Consider the following 17,269-nt stretch of genomic DNA (forward strand, 5'->3'; position numbering starts at 1 on the left):
TGGCTTCACAACATCTCAGGTACCTTCCTATGATAACTTCTATGAGGACGCTCCATGAAAGCAATGCTGTGGTGACTGATAGAAGGAGAAACTCTTTGGGTCACCCTACTTAACACCACCAAATGATGTTCTCCTTAGTGAAATGACAGTTCAGTGCTGGCCAGCATGTTATACTTACTGCTCTAGGTCTCATCTGGGGTAAATTAAGTCATTTCTCCTGTTTTCTTTTTTATTCTAAAAATATGCAAAGAGTTTTTAGCCTCGTTGCACATATGAAGTAATCACACCATTTCTCATCCCCTAGCTTGTATCTTCAACAATGATTACAGTCGTCAAACTCAAGGGTATGTGGCCTTTGGATTGACATCAATCCAAAAAAAGATAATAATAAAGTGTATGTGAAATCAGAGGGTGGAGGGCAAGTGACTTACCTGATTGGCGCATTCGGGATTGGGAAAGGGGTATGGTGCTCTGCCTATTCCTCTCCCCTTCCTTTAAGAGCCAACCTGTGTGCAGGGAACAGAGACAGTCAATCACTCTCTGCATGCAGGAGAGGTGTGGGGACCACTGCTGACTGTTTCTAGGTGGGTAAATCTACTTAATCCTGGAGCTTAGTATTAGAGATCCATCCCAGGGGTTAGTTTTAGAGATTGACTGAAGAAGTCTCCTTGCTCCTGGATGTAAGTTCTTCTTATTATAATCATAATCGGTAATAAAGGCAGGGAAGGTATATTCTGATCTCCAAATGCCAACGCTTTGGTCTTATTTCTTGATTGAACTCCAGGCATGTAATAGAGGTGCTAGTTTTTAGGCTTCCCAAACATCCATAAGGGTGTTATGGGATAGGGAGCCCCCAGCCAAGGATGCCTGTTAGAGGGGCCCCATATCAGGGCAGAAGCTGTTCCATTCTAGCAACCCTGCTCTACTGTCCCTTGCTGGAAGCAGCCAAGGAAAGTGTGGCATTGGCCCAAACACTGCAGTGGATCGAAAGGTATGACAGCTGGGGCTATCAGTCAATTTTGCCTGCCCAGTGGACTCTCTCTCTCATTCTTTATCTCAATTGTTCTCACAACTCAATGAAACCCTGTGTGTGTGTGTGTTATTTTATGAAGTTAGGATAGATATCCAAATATTTCTACATAGAGATACAGCCAGTCATACAGGTAATATTTTTATATACATAAATATATATATACATTATATAATACTATATATATCACATATATAATTATATGTAATTATAATTACATATGTATATATTACATATATGCATGTTATACACTGTACATATAATATATAATATATTTTATATAATAGACACATTATATGATATATATTATATAGAGAAATTAAATGCACTTAACATTTACATTAAAAAATCTTAAAAATAGATTAGACCACATCAAGTCATGTTGCATACTGGGAAAAAAATTCCCCAAATTTCTCTTCATATGGCCACTTGCCAATCTTACACAGAATTTATATAAGGAACAAGAATTAATAAATGTGAATGTGCTCTGTAACTTAGCAGGCACTAAACACATGCTATTATTATGCATATTTACCATCATACCAAATGCTAACCTATTTCCAGCTATCTCTATCTCTAAATGTGTTTAGATGTAACAAGTTAAAAACCAAAATAACCAAGGGTGGTAGAGTATGATAAAAGCTTGGTACAATCATTCAAATAAATACAAGTGGACCAAAGTTTATTATTTCAGGATCCAGCCACCTAAAGAACTATCGGCCCTACAGATTGGATTCTAGAAGGAAATAAGCCTGAATTTACAGATCTAGGATAGGAATAAAGTTAATCCAAAAATAAATAAAATCACGCATGCTAGTAAGAATTTTAGTCCCAAATGAAAAGCCAGCCTCGACACTAAGCAATGTCATTATTCTACAGGGAACTGTGGATTCTCTTTTCTTCTTTATCTTGATCCTCAGCCATTTCTTTGGTCTTTAGCACTCCTGAGACTTGGGAGAAGGAATTCCAGAAAGTTTCTTAATACAAGTTAATGCAAGTCCTTCATTTCACAATCGGAATTGAGCTTTTAAATGCAGATCACGTGATAACACACTCACTTAAACCACATCAAAAAGTGCACATCTGATATGGGAGCTTCTGGGCAGAGTGGTGTTGCCTTAGAAAGTAGTAGAGATGGTCCACACGCTGGGGGTGGGGGGTGGGGGTTAGGGCGGGAGGGATGTACACTTGAAAAAAACTGAGTTCATAAAGATGGGAAGAAGGTGAAATCAGGAAGTGAGGACTGAGTGAAGAGACATTTGCACACCCATGTTCACGGCAGCATTATTCACAAAAGTCAAAAGATGGAAGCAACCCAAGTGGCCACTGACAGATGAACGGATAAACAGAGTATGGTGTACACACACAATGGAGTATTATTCAACCTTAAAAAGGAAGGAAATTCTGACGTATGCCATAATATAAGTGAACCATGAAGTGAAATAAGCCCATCACAAAGGGAAAAATACAGAATAGTTCCACTTAATATGAGGTAGCTAGTGTAGTCAAATTCATAGAGACAGAAAGTAGAATGATGGTTTCCAGGAGCAGGGGGAGGAGGGAGTTATTGTGTAACGGGTACAGAGTCTCAGTTTTGCAAGACAGAGTCCTGGAGATGGATGGTAGTGATGGTTGCACAACAGTGTGAATATATTTAATATCAATGAACTGTCCCCTTAAAAATGGTTACAATGGTAAATTTTATGTGATGCATATTTTACCACAGTTAAAAAATAACAGTTTTTAACCAAACTAAAAGGTCTTCTAGTTTTAAAAAAGGAGAGAGGGAAGCAATTTGTCTCCTTTATGACTATGCCTAGGTCTTGTCCTACTTCTTTCTGCCACCAAAGTGTTAAAAAAGGATTTTCTTTCAATTGCCTTTATTTTTTTTAGAATAGTTTTAGCTTCGCGGCAAAATTAAGAGAAAGGTATAGTGATTTCCCATATTCCCCCCCAATCCCAACACACGCATAGTGCCCCCCATTAACAAATCTCCCACCAGAGTGGCACATGAGTTACAACTGATCAACCTCCATTGACATGTCATCATCACCAAAGCCCCTTTTACAATATGATTCCCTCTTAATGTTGTACAGTCTGCGGGTTTGGAGGGAAATGTTTTTTCAATTACTCACATATATTAAATTATTTGTGATAACTCCACTGCATTCGAACTCAAAAGCCACAGAAGAGTGTATTAAATGTGTGTTGAAATAACAGAAATGTAAACATTTGCTGTTCAAAGTGCAGTATGGAGACCAGCAACACCAGTATCTCCTGGGGGTTGGTAGAAGAACAGCATCTCAGGCCCTTCCCCAGACCTACAGAGAATCAGAATCTGCATTTATCAAGATCCCCACGTTTGGGAAGCACTGTTGTAAACTACCCATAGCTGCAAACTGAGCAAAAAATCATGTTGACCGGTTGAAATGGAAGGAAAATATGTCATTAAAGCCGCGTTGTTTTATTGTGAGTTAAATCAAGGAAAAGGTCCATGTTTTATTCTTCTTTACATTCTTAAAAATAACGAAAGCCAAATCCATTTATTGCCTTGAACATAGAAAATGCTTACAGTGAACCACAAGTTTCATTTGATATGTCGATGACAGTGTTCTTTAAAGATTCTACACAGTCAAACAGTAGCATTGATCGAACTCAAATGATGAAAAGACGCAAAAAGCCGAGCACAGATCTCTCACTGAGTGGCTGATGGTAGGTTTGAAATCCCAAAAACTCATCATTACAGCAGAACTAACGCACGATACGATAATTATATTACTTTATGTACTGACCCTTATAAATGCTCAAGAACAATAAAATTCCGATCACTGACGGACCACCTGGGTGGCTCGGTCGGTTAAGCATCCAACTCTTGGTTTTGGCTCAGGTCATGATCTTAAGTTCCCCAGATGGAGCCCTGTGTGGAGCCCTGAGTTGAGCCCCTCCTTGAGTCCCCCGTCGGCCTGCATAGGGCTCTGTGCTCAGTGCGGAGTGTGCTTCTCTCCCTCTGCCCCTCCCCCGCTCACATGCTGGCTCTCTTACTCTCTCTAAAAAAAATAAATAAATCTTTAAAAAAAAATTCTGGTCACTGGTAATGAGAGAAACACCACTGATACCCACAGCCAACTGGATTCACTTAATGAGGCTAAAATGACAGAGGACAGAAAAAAGTTGTCCCAAAATGTTCACTAAACACAAAGGAGGAAAAAAAATGACCAATGTAAATATTCAAATTATTAAAATACAGTAAGAAAGAGAGGAAATCCCTGTTTGAATTAAGAAGGCCTTCTCCCTTGGTGACTAACATAATAAAAAATTATTATTAAAAAAAAAAAAAGAAGGCCTTCTCCTTGGGATTTTTCTTCCCCATTGGGATTTTTTTTCAATGGGTTTATTCTGATGTGTTTCCCCATTACCTCTGTGGTAGTTAGGCGGAATGCTAAGTTTACACTTCACACCGGACACAAAAAATAAATTCCCGATAGGAAGATAAAAATTAACAACTATATGGATAAAACAAAGATGACTGGAGGAGCAGGAGGGGTGACTGAAGTTAGATTCTGTCCCAGACACCAGGGCATTTGTAGCTGGAAAACATATTTCCACTTAGTGATGATAATCTCCGTCATTGGGAGCTCTGCCCTCTTTCATTTTCTTTCCCTCTGGCAAACTTCCATTTGCTCTGGCTTTTGCAATAGTAAGAATAAGTAAATTTGACTCAATCAAACCAAATATTATTTTACAAGAACAAACTGGAAATCAATCTAAGGCTTGGCTTGTTGTTTTTGAAATCGATTCTAATTTTAAGCAACAATTCAGAGAACCCCTGGAGGTTTACGTGAGCTCATCAGTAGCAAAATCATTTTTAAGTAATTTTAAATGTTTTCCAGAGCAAGAAAGAAACTCTTTAAACTGCCAAACCTCTTGGCACATTCCACATGCCCAACGAGTGTTCTTGTTCCCAAGCGAGAGGAGAATTGGAAGTAACAACTCACTCCATTGCAAAACTAAAGGTGGGATGTTTGGCTCTTGATTTTCCAGGTTGAAATGACTGTGACATCTTAGAACTTCATTTGGGGTCCACAGATGAGGTCTTCAGAGATAAATGTAATACTCTCATAAATGTCTTACTCTCATTTTATCAATCATATAGGACGACAGTTATTTTAGTGAGCAAAGCTAGAGGGTAATAATGAACTCAAAAATGGAGGGGGGTGTTAAGACTCCAGAAGCCACCATCACGCTGTGATAAGTATCTGCAGGTTTCAACAACTGTCAGCTGAAGCAATTTGAATAGTGAAGTTTTCTTTAAGCTACACTGAAAGCTTTTGGCACTGGTGACAATGTGGGAGCATCAGATTGATCCCCGGACACCAATGGGTTGTGACTGTGCCTGCCTCTTGGGGCCTGCTGTCGCCAGTCCTGAGCAAACAGTGAGATAACAGAGCCGAGGGGTTCAACCACACACTCTCGTGGTTTGAACTGACCACACCAGACAAGCGAACCTGCTTGGTGACCCCCAGCCACCTAGAAATCATAGAAAGTTCAATCTAGGAAGGAAGCCTGAGGCCCCAACTACACATCCCATCAGGAAAGGAAATCAGGACTCAGAGAGCTAAACAACATCCATCCCGTGAACTCAGGTCATCATATAAATAAGATCTTAAACTTGATTTTCCTGCAAATTAATTCCACTTTGTCCAGTCATGTAAAATTATGATTCTAGAGACATGCAAATCTGTTCTATGTTCTCCGTAAAGCTATTTTTGCCTCAGTCTTAAATAGCTAAATTTATACACCCTCTAAAATGCAAAACTAAGGCACTATAGGGTATCTCCCGTGGCCCCAGTGACCCACTGAGAGCACCTGAAACTACACAGTCACAGGAAAATACAGAACATATTTCATGGACACTGGTTTTTCATCTAGACAGAGACAACTAGGTGCTTCTGCAAATACTGGGTCTTTTAGAAGACAGTGTCAACTTTATTGCTCTTTGAAATGCTGTGTAAAGTACGGAGCTTTACACTTTGCGTGTAAGCAATTTCCATCCTTAAATATACTTATGTGAGGAAAAGTACATGCATATGAATAGATATAATTTTTTAAATCATCACCATTTACATTAGAAATTTCTTTATACAAACATCTTAGCTTTTTTTCTTTAAAAAAAAAAAATTAGCAACTGGTAAGGACCCTCTGAGATGGCAGAAATTCCAGCTTTCCGGGTAAGCAGCTTTTCACTGAGAGACGTGAGTGATGGCAGATGAAGGCCTCTTAAGAATAGACTCAACAGAAAATGACAGCGGTTCATTCACAGAGAGTTTTGTTCCAACTTGTTTGGCTACGAAAAGGTCTTTGGCGTATCTGTCTATTGTAAATGTGTACTTCTGGTTCTCCTTGACTAAACACTCTCTGTGTTTCTTAGGGACCTCTTCAAAGGCCTCTTTGACAAATGGTGTTTTCAACTCAGGACCAGGTTTGTCATTAAGAGTTTGCTGGAATAATGAGTGGAATGGATTATGCTTAAGTGGCAGAGGGTGCCTGGTGCTTTCTTTACTGATCTTGGTTAAGATGTGCCCTTGAGCTGCCAGGGAGTCCGTGTCAACAATGGGAGAGAAATTCCGTCTGGGTGGGGAGAATGCAGACCTCTCGGGGACGGTCTGGTGACCCTGAAGGTCACTTCTCGAGGCCTGGACCTCCGGAGCGTGAGGCAGCAGCAGTGAGCCTTCTTGTTTGGGGGGCATCATGTCGTGTTCTGCCACAAGTCCATCCTGGACTCGCACCCCCTTCAAGTCCCAGCTGGCCCCAGGTTTCAGGGCTTGAACCGAGGTGGTGGTGTTCAGCAGGCATTGCTGATAGAGAAGGGTGTCGCTGATGGGGCCACACTTGGGCCAAACTAAAAATCTCGAGGACAAGGGATACTGTCTGTAAGTCGTGGCCACACTGACATTGGAAGAAATGAGTTCCATATTCCCAGACCCTGAATACTGCATGGTTAGATCAAGGCAGGTGGGCAGAAAGTTGCAGAAGTCTTTGTTTGGCGGTTCCACTGGGGTGGGGCTATAGGCGCTTTTGTAGGAGTTATATTCAGGTCCGTGCACCATGCGGTTGGGCAGGAACAAGGCAGCAGCTTGGGACGCTTCCAGCATCTCCCTCTCTTTATATTCTCTCTCCAGCATAATGTTCTCCAACTCTTTATCAGCAAAGGCCCGCCTTTTCCGCATCCGGTCACTTACCGGGGGAGGTAGGGGTAAGCTCCCTCCCACATAAGTCTCGGCTGGAATGGGGCGGTAGCCTAAAATAAGCAAGCGTTGCACAGGAAAAGAGATTAACATCCAGGGAAGACAAATCTGGAAACTGAGAAGGCAACAGAAACACTGCAAGTCGACAGAACAAGAACAACTTCCAGTTCCAAAACATTCATCTTTTATACAGAAAGCAAAAGTATAGGCTCAATTTAAAACAGGTCTCTTTGGGGAGCAGGAGAGCCATATTGTAACTTTTTGTTATTGTTGTTTTGTCATTACCGGTGTGTTTGTTTACCTTTACAGGCACACTTCACTGGCTGACACTGTAATACACTTCCCAGGCTCCTACATATTAAGAGCCAACTCTGCTCATCTTGCTTCGGTCAACGCTTTCTTACTAGCCGTGTCATCTTTTTCCATTATTAAAAAAAGATCTCTATTCCTAAAGCTGATGGCACTGCTATTTTCTAAAGACGGTTCATTAAATACACATTGTTACAGGTGTAGAACAGTCCAAGGAGAACTAGGGAAAAAGAGAAAGTTACAGCAGATTAGTGGGGAGAAAAAAAGAGACTTAAGGAAACAGAGAAACACAGAAAATTGGAAAGAGCTGTTAACTAGTCAAACAGACTCTGCAGTGATTTAACCAGGCCCCTCCCCCAGGCTGGAGACAGAAGCAAGCAAACAAAAGTAAAGGCAGAGAGGAGATCGGCAGCTATACTGAAAATTACTGATCTGAAACATTCTTCCCAAGTTCTGATCATGTTGGCCAGATACTAAAATGGTTAAACAAGCAATCATTAGAATAAAAAGTCAGTGCACATTTTATGACGAAGGACAAAGTTTAAAACAACAACAACACGAAGATTAGCATAACATAAATAGAATTCCTGGCAGCATAAAATACTTTGAGTATTTCACTAAACCCCAAGCACTGGCTGCTCCCAAATTTGTTTGAAGGATCCATTGTGATGTTTGTGTTTACATAGTGACAAACCCATCGTCCTCATTTGCAAATAAAATAAAATTTGAAAATTAATGTTTCCATTTCTATGGTAGGTTTTGCCAGGAAGTTATTTACGTGAATTTACTATTCCATTTAGCCCTCCCACTCCTCAAGCTGCTTTGGCACCATTTCAATTCATCCGTGTGGTCCCTATGGCTATAAATCTGTTTACGCAGTTTGCAACCAAATTCATTTTTAATGCGTAAGAAACCATTCTAAGGTCACAAGTATACAGCACAGGGTAAGACATGAACAAACTTTAAAACCTGTGTAGAACCAACTCAATTCAGAAGCCACATAAGAAAAAAACAGAATTCATGTATCTACTTTAAAAAAAAAAAAAAAAAGCCTGCTTTCCAACCTGAATCATATGAAGGGACAGTAATTAGAACAAATATAAACTTTCCATTATTTACATGGTGGAAGGTGATCAACATATTATTTATCAGACCAATAAATAAACTCCATCCCCAGAGCTGCTTTTAAAAATCAGCAATATTTTTGGAAAAATTAATGTATCCCCAGGCTTTAGAGAAAGTGAAAACATGGTAGAGACAGAATTCACACTGTTCAAATTCAACTTCAACCTCCACTTCTCTCCTTTGATTCAAAACCTCTTCCAGATTCTACAAGCTTGACTGTCAGAAATGGTAAACTGAGGTGTGGAATAACCACAGTTATATAGCTAATCCAGACAACAATACAGTACCATGAAAAAGAGTGGTATTAGAGGTTGGATCAGCCAGACTAGAGGTCTTTATCGGTGTGGGTAGCTGTTCACCTCCTCACTTGACTTTTTCTGGCTCCAACTACAACCAAAGAATTTTTTTTAGTTTATTTCCCTCCTCACTCCATGATCAGGTGGCAGTGGATCTTTGCACACCCCTCACGCTGGGGTAAATTTCAAATGCACTCCATGTTAACCCCGTAACTACCAAGCAGACAGCAGAATTATCGGTGACGAAAACCTCAAGAGGTATGTGAGATCCATTTTCCCAAATCCTGATTTCCTCCCTAGAGCAAAACGTCCTAATAAAAAGCACCCTCCCTTCAGATTGCTTCTTCACAGGTTAATAAAAATGCCATATGTGTGAATAATGGGAATGCCTCAGAACTTGGTTTAAAAGGCTGAAGGATAATTCTGCATTGCTTTACCTTCTAAAATGCTTTTGGCCAGCAAACTGGGTGCTCTGACTTGCCTCTGATACACGGCTTTGCGCTCGAAATTATTCTGTTTCCCAGGAAGCCCCTTCTTGTCCTGTAAACACAAGAAACATAATCAACAATGCTCTAAAAGAAATCGTGGGACAGGAGGGAGTAAGTAGGAAGGGGCGTCAGCAACCCTCCCCGGCTAAATGTATTTATTTTCCCATCCCACGTAGAAATGATTCTAAACAAATTTACACCCGCACCCCTTAATTCCAGGGCAACAAGCTGGAAGCTCTCTCTGAAGCCACCAACTTCAGTTGATGGGGAGTAGGGCAGATTTTCTCTAGGGTCACTTTGCTAGAGTCACCCCAGATTCACCCCGCAGCCGTAAGTTAGGGGACATCCTACAGGAAGGCAAAATCCACAGTGGAGACCACAGGAGCCAGGCCCTGAAGGAGAGCTGTGGGGGACAGATGCGTCCCAGGCACTTAGAGGTAGGGCCAAAGGTGCCCGTGGCCTGCCATTGAGCAGTGACGTGGAACTGGTTTCTCCTCTCAGTAGGGCAGGTGCGATGGGGTGCAGGGGGTTGAAGAAGAGGTATGAGGGTACTGGTCTCATAAACTCTCCCAAGCCTGGCCAAAAACACCAGGAGACTGGGATACACGAAGGCAGACAAAACCCTCAGAGGCCTCCTGGGATGGATGACAAGGGGAAATCCGACTTCGCTCCCTCCCTCACCGCCAGGTCGGTGGTATTCGGAGGCCTTTTACACCCGCGTCCAGCCCAGCAGGCCGCGGGACCCGCGAGGGATGCAGGGGACCGCGGTGAAACGCACCGCAAGCGGGAGTAGGCCCAGCCCAGGGCCAAGGCCACCTGGGGCACCCGGCACACACTCTCCGGGGCCTTGGGAAGCTTTCCAGCAGGGTCACTGCCTTCTGTGTGTACGGGGATCCACTCCCCAGTCCCTCCTCGCCAAAAAGTAAAAGCAAAAATCTTCCCACGCCCTAAACCTAGGAGAGGGGGCCCCGCGCAGCCTCTCTCGCTCCGAACTCTGCATGCGCAGGAACACAAGGGAATGTGAAATGCGAAGTTCAAGAAAAGCCTCACCCTTAAGGAAAACCCTGGCTCTCCCCAAAGCTGGAGCGCCAAGGTGCGAGGCAGCAGGGATCCTTCCACCGGCTCATAGGTCAGAAGCTTCTGGCTTCGGGTACCTAAAGTCCCATGCCATTTGGTCTCATCTGTACAATGGGCAGCACGTTCTGCCTCTCTTAAGTGGCCCGTGACAGCGGAAGCGCTGCGCGCACAACCCGCTGCGTGGTTCTTCCGAGATCAGCACTAGTAACGCAGCGACGGACGACAGAAGCGGTGCACGGCAGCAACCACTGTCCTCGCCCTCCCCCCAGCACCACCAAAATAAACTTTAACATAAAAGTTAAAAAAAAAAATCCCTTTCAACTAAGTTCCGAGACATTTTCAAGGCCTCTCTACCTGCTTTCAATACAAAATCTTTCCGGCCAAGTTCCCCCAGCGATGCCCGCGGCCTCCTCTCCACCCCACCCCGACTCCGCAGGCCGCCGTGAGCGGAGACGCGCCCTCCCCCCCTTCCCAGGAAGCGCCAGGCGCCGCGGCCCTCCCCGCGCCCGACCCCCACTGCGGCCCGTATCCCACGGCGAGGGGCGACCCCGGACCCGGCGGGTACGCACCTCGGTGGCCTGCTGCCTCCGGAGCGCCACCTGGGCGGCCATGACGCGCTGGCGCTCCACCACCAGCAGGCAGTTGGCGCACTGGCAGTCGCGCCAGCGGCAGAAGCGCTTGTGGCCCTTGAGGCAGGACACCACGCCGTGGTTGCGGCAGCGCGCGCACTTGGGCGTGCGGCTGAGCTTGCGCGGCTCCGCGCCGCCGCCCGCGTTCGCGTTTGCGCCGCGCTCCGGGGGCCCGGCCGGCGCCGGCGAGGCCTGCGGCGCGGGGGCTGGCCCCGGCGGTGGTCCCCGCTGCTGCTCCGGCCGGCCCGGCACCCCCGGGGACGCGCCCGCGTCCAGGCCGTCACCCTCATCCTCCGCGTCGTCGTCCTCGTCCTCGTCCTCGTCGTCCTCGCCATCCCCGTCGGCCGACGGCGGGCTGGGCCCGGGCGGCGTAGGCGGCGGCGGCGGCCCGCGGCCGTCGTCCTCCAGCTCCAGGCTCTCCACGTCGATCTCCCAGTCTCCGGCCGCCGGCCCCGCCGCCGGCCGGTCGGCCATGGCGCCCTGCGCTTGGCTCCGGCCTACACTCAGTCTCCTGCACTCTGCGGAGACAAGAAATGACCCCCAGGACGTACCGACCGCCGTCAGGCACCGACCCCCGGCCTTGGGCCCCAAGCTCCTGGTCTACCGCCCCTGGCCCCTTGAAAAGCCCTGTTCTCTACACGTCCCTCACATCCACACCACAACGCCTTTCTTGTATCTTTAGGTCCCCCAGAAATCCCCAACCCAAGAAGGTTTTTAGCTATTGATTCTAAGTGCTCTCTGAGCACCTGACCTTTAACCACAGACCTCTCTGGCTTTACACCCGCGTTCGGGACAAGTCCCTAGGTAATGCACTGATCACACACACAGAAGTATTGTGCCCAACTAGGCTGGCCTAGGCCACTTGTCAGGCTTCCCCACACCCAACTAGTATGGCCAAGCGGAATACGAAAACGTCGACGGGAGAGTCATTTTCCTTTAGATCACAGGGGCCCCTCAGACCCAGCGAAGTACCATCCTACGCCACTCAAGCGCCTTTCATCCTCTTACACCACCACAAGGACCCTTTATTGAGCTTGGAAAGGTCCTTTCATGCCCCTCACCCCCAGGAAACAATCAACTCAGAACCGAAATTGTTCTTCTGTCAGAGCCCCATAAGGACCCTGGGCAAGGAGCTGCAGATGCCCTCCCAGCATCAATAGTGCTTGAGCCGCGCAGGGCTGAGCTGCACGGTCCTATAGACATCAGGCATGGTTTGCACTTAAAGGCAAGACATGCAAGTGAAACAGAAAAGATAAGAAAAGGTGATTTTGCCCTCCCTGACACCCCGAGCAACATCACAGCACTCACCAAGACTCTGAGGCCCGGGCTAGCAGCCGAGGCAAAAGATATCCAGCCTTGGGACCTGGCTCTTGGGCTGCTGGCTGTGCTTGCAAACAGAAACCGGGGTCGCCACACCCTGCCACGAAATCGGGGGCTGACAGCTGGAGGCCTGGAGCCCAGTGGATGGGGAATAGGGGAGAAGGGTGGAGAAGATGAATCAAGTCCTCAGCGGCCTCGCCCCGCACATCCCGGACTCTGCAAAGTTCTAATCGGTCCTTGGCAGCCCCGAGCGCTTCACCTCGCTGAGGCTGCTTTCGGCTTCCTCTGACCCAATCTGGGCGGGAAGGTTGGGCCGCTCAGGCCTGGCACAGATCTCGGGCTCTCGGGGCGGGCTGGCGAGCGCACGCAGCTGCGTGCGGCGCAGCGCCCCTTGCTGCAATAGTCAGCCTCTGCGCCCTTTCCTAGTATTATCGGCTCCGGGCCCCGAGCTCCGCGCCCTCTAATTGGACGGTTGTCAGGCGGTGTGCACGCTGATTGGCCGAGGCGCGCCGGCCCGGCGCTCTCCGCCTCCTCGCGGCCGTCGTGCCCCGCCCTTCCACGCTCCCCCGGAAAATCCTCCCGCGCCGCGTTCGGTGCAGCCGGGTCCTGTGTCCCAACGTTAAACCCAAAGTGTGACGGCGTCTCCTTGGATGAAGACGCAGTTTATCTCGCGGACTGTAAAAAACAAGCAGAAACACACTCTTACGAATAGTACTGTTCACAAGAGAAGGCAACAGTCAAGGCAGCGGTCAGAAAGGCTGGTGTTGGTCTCTACATTATCAGCATCTCCAGTATTTCCGCGACTCAATAATTAACCCAAAGTTGGGCGCGGAAGTGAGGCCTCTCTGATCCCGTGCGCAGCGGCACCCTACTTTTTCCTGCAAGACTAAATCAGTTGTTACCTTGCACCCCCACAGCGCCGGGCTGACGGACAAATGATCTGTAGATATTTGTGTGGCTAGCGCCGCTCATCCTTGAAGTGCAAGGTAGTTCCTCATTAACTTTCATCAAACCCGTGAGGCAGGCAGGTCGCCAAGTCACCTACGTCACTTACACTTTTCTCCGATGTCAACTACTGTTACAGTTGATGGGGGGGGACGGAAATACATGCCATTAAAAGATTTGAGGGCAATATATTCACTCTAAGCATGTTTTAAAACGAAGCTTTTTTTTAAGGATGACTTTTTTTAGTGTGCATGGATGTATTTATAAAGAAAAAAAAAGACTTTCTACCGTCTGCCTCAAAAATCCCTACGCAAATGTTTAATAACAGTTAAATTTCCAACATGTTGAATTAGTCCCCTATCTCAACGTTACATTTTATTTCTTGAAATGAATTTAAAATCACTTAGACGCACTTCTAGTAACACCTTTAAATAAGCAATGCCTCTCAGGATCGGTTTGGGAGAGATTGGGGAATGGAGTTCCACTGCACTGAGCACATAGTAGGCCTGCGATAAAGAAGCGTTAAAGGAAGGAAATTGCTGAACTGATTCTAACATCTCTTTTCTCGGAGCGCGTGGAAAGCAGTTAACCACGTTCTGAGCGGTGGAAAGGGGGTACTTTAGGGATTACTGTGAAAGTAACGCGATCGGCCGGCGGGACGCGCAGGTATTCTCGAGCCTTTGGCGGAGCTGCAAAATTCTTTCCTGGTAACCAGACACTGGGATTTCCCTTCGTGCGGGTGTTTCTCCCCGGAGCGTCTTGCGACGTCCAGCGAAGGAAGCAGAGAAACAGTCCTGATTATTGCAGTAGGCTGCTCAGTTGCTCTGGGCGTCTCAGAGGGTAAGTTGGGAGCTGTGCACGCTCAGACAGGGGACAAAGCCTCACGCAGACCTTTCGTGCCTCTCGCTTGGCCCCACTAATAACACCAGTGAGTTTTGTTATCTTTTGCTTAGTTTCTTAGACTTGTCGAAGTGCATTTGCTCACCTACGTTAGAGCGTTTGAATTCTCAACCACAGCAGAAATGTGTTATTTTCCCCATTTTTTCCAATGATGAAACTGAGGTTCAAAGAGGAGCCCTGGGCCACGTAGTGGTCTCCGGGAGAGCAATGGACTGGTCGGCCTCTTCTCTGAAGTCTCAGAAACTTGGAGGAGCCCTTCGCTTCCAACCACAAAGACTCACGATGGGTCCGCGGTTTTTTATTTTATTCCCCGCTCCCCCTCTGATTTTTGTACCTGGCGTTATGAGCAACCCTCCTGTAACAGGACACAGCACGTTTGTATCAACTAATCTGCGTCTATTCCTGCTAGCTACATTTCTGCTTTTGCAAACACGCATTTCCGTGCTTCTCCCCTGCGACGTGAAAGTGAACGACGAAACTTCGCCGTGTGGGCGCGGTTGGAACCCCCAGGCTTTTATTTCATTTATTGCTTTTACCGGAGGAGAGGGGAGAATATGAAATCATTAGCCCTTCACTAGTTATTTTGAATATTAAGAAACAAAATCAAGAAAGTAAGTTTGCTAATGTGGGGTAATAGATTGAGGGGAAGGGGGACCGGGGAGGAACGGGAGGGCAAAGGGGCGCTGAGTGGCAATTTCCTAAACAGAAAATAAACCAGACAGACAGCCCTTGAACTAGTTGGAGTTGTAAAACTGCTACATAAGGAGGAAACAAGAAGGATTTGTGTACAGTAAACCATGCGGGCGGGCGAAACTAGGACGGGAGATGGGGGCTGGGGGTGTGGGCGGTAGTAGGACCCGAGGACAGTGACGCCGGCTCCTGAGACGCGAGCAAACCGTGAGAGCAAGGTCCTGAAAATGTGGGTCAGCTGGACCGGCCTCTCCAGCCCCAACGTGGGGTAGGCGGCTCTCTCGAACTTGCTGAGGGGATTGGGCCCTCAGGTTTCAGGTGGGTGGGCCCAGGGCCGTTCCCTTCTCAGCGCTCCCCCACCCTTAGCAGAAACCTACAAGACAGCCTCCACTGCTTCCTCTGTACTTCCCTGCCCAACTCCGCGGGTCCCCTCCACCCTACCCCCACCTGTCGTACCACCTTCCCCGCACCCAATCTGCCACTGGGAGGCCTGCAGCTGTAACTGTGATCCAGTTGAATTACACTCCATTCCCTGGCCCCGAATGCCCCGAAGTATCGCAATTCCAACAACCGCTTAGAAGTGAGGTATGTGGGAAGGGAGTGGGAAAAGGGACATTTTTATCTTGGGGTGAGCTTCAGGAAGTCTGAGGAACTCCGATATTAAACAAGAAATTATCTCCATTTTTCTGGGAAAATGAAAAAGGAACCTAAGATTGCACAAAGTGGCTCGTAAATTAAACATGCAGAAGCAAAAGGAGTCAGAGAGCCTGGACTCTAGACTGGTTGTTCCACTGACCACGTGATCTTGGTCAATTCTATTTCTGAGCCTCAGTTGTCTCATCTGCAAGATGGGAAGAGTGGCCTTCCTCGGCGTAGTCTTTACCTGGTAGGAAGAGCTCAATGAACGTTCGTTGGTTGATCCCGGGCCCGGCCCCCGCAAGCCTCGAGAGCTCGACTGAAAGGCGAGGGCGCAGGGCATCCAGCTCCTTTCTCCGGGTTTGTCTCTAAAAAGGGGTCAGGCCTTGAGTGGAGGACCTGTTAGGTGAGGAAACAGAAGTCCTTTGCCTGGTAAACCGACACCAAATTACCAACTGCTAGTCCGAGTCCCTCTTGTAAATGACAAAGCAGCGGTGCCGCCATTGACTCTGCGGGTCTGGCTGGGTGGGGGAGGCCCGAGGAATCTCCTTCTCTCTTAGCTGCTCAGCACCTCTCTCTCTCTCTCTCTGCTTCCGTTCCCGTTCCCGCACGGCTGGGACCTACCCGGTGCGAAAGACCCCCTTTCCCAAGTCCAGCGGGGGAACTTGAACAACAAAGCGGAAGGGGGAAAGGGTTTTTTTTTTTTTCTTTTTCTTGATAAGGGTGTCTTTCTTTTTTTTCTTCAAATACCACCCCCACCCCTCCAAAAAGAAAAAGAATAAAGAAAGAAAAAAAGAGAAGCGTGTTTCGGATCAGCTCCCGCTCACGCGTGCATCCCCGGCGCCCCGCCCGCGTGGCCACGCGGGCTTGGGTGCGACTCGAGGGCGCTTGGCTTCCGCGGCCGGGCCGGCCACCTCTAGCCCGGCTCCTCCAACCCCCTGGCCCCCTACGCCGGTTTCCGGGCCGCGGCTCGGCGGGGGCGATCCCGGCTTGGAGGCCGAGCGCCCGGGTTTCGGAGCTGGCAGACGGGGCTTCAAATGCGGGCTCTGCCGCTCCTCGGCTGGGCGGTAGCGAAGAAGATCCTTCACCTCCCTCGGCGCCTCGCTCTCCCCAACTGCGAAGTGGGGCTAACCTTAAAGGCCAGGACACTGTAGATCCCTGGCTCGGTGACCCGGCCATACTGAACCTGGAGTACCTGGAAGTTGTCACTTGTATTAGTTTGTGGTTGTCATTTTAACTCGACGAACCAGCCTGCAGAAAGCCCGAGGCCTGGGGAAATTCCAAGCTTGATCTCCTCCCCACCCCGCTCGACTTCCCAGCTTCCCAGGCCTGGAGACTAGGCTGGGTCCGGGAGGACCCCTGCCCTGCATCACCATCCTGAGTCGCCAGCTAGATCAACCTGCCGCGAGCGCCTGGGGTGGTGAATGACACTTGGAAACTCCTGGGTCTCGCAAAAGTGCTTTGCTCTGGCCGGTTATGGCTCTGGTTTCTCTGGAGATGAACTCGAATCCACCTCCTCTGGCGGGAAGCTACTTTTAACATTGTTTCCTCTCACAACTTTGACCGGCTGTGGACGCGG

At 47.6% G+C, this 17,269-nt stretch overlaps 1 protein-coding gene across 3 annotated transcripts in view; it reads right to left on the reverse strand.

The window, feature by feature from the left end:
* Positions 1 to 3,509: 3,509 nt before the first annotated feature.
* DMRT2 (doublesex and mab-3 related transcription factor 2) overlaps positions 3,510 to 17,269 on the reverse strand; it is a 46,934-nt gene continuing 33,174 nt past the window's right edge. Inside the window, exons 4-7 of one of the 3 annotated variants that reach the window (XM_045772490.2) lie at positions 12,508 to 13,194; positions 11,140 to 11,717; positions 9,443 to 9,545; positions 3,510 to 7,328 (exon numbers count right to left, since the gene is read on the reverse strand). In XM_045772490.2, coding sequence (XP_045628446.2) covers positions 6,271 to 7,328; positions 9,443 to 9,545; positions 11,140 to 11,673 — 1,695 coding nt within the window. In that variant the 5' untranslated portion in view covers positions 11,674 to 11,717; positions 12,508 to 13,194 and the 3' untranslated portion in view covers positions 3,510 to 6,270. Of the gene's footprint in view, positions 7,805 to 9,442; positions 9,546 to 11,139; positions 13,195 to 17,269 lie in introns of all 3 variants that reach the window. The other 2 variants (XM_045772492.2, XM_087858950.1) reach the window with 2 other exon arrangements.

This window comes from Ursus americanus, chromosome 34 (genome assembly GCF_024610735.1).
Source record: "Ursus americanus isolate L20-20 chromosome 34, mUrsAme1.1.p, whole genome shotgun sequence".
Lineage (NCBI taxonomy): Eukaryota > Metazoa > Chordata > Mammalia > Carnivora > Ursidae > Ursus > Ursus americanus.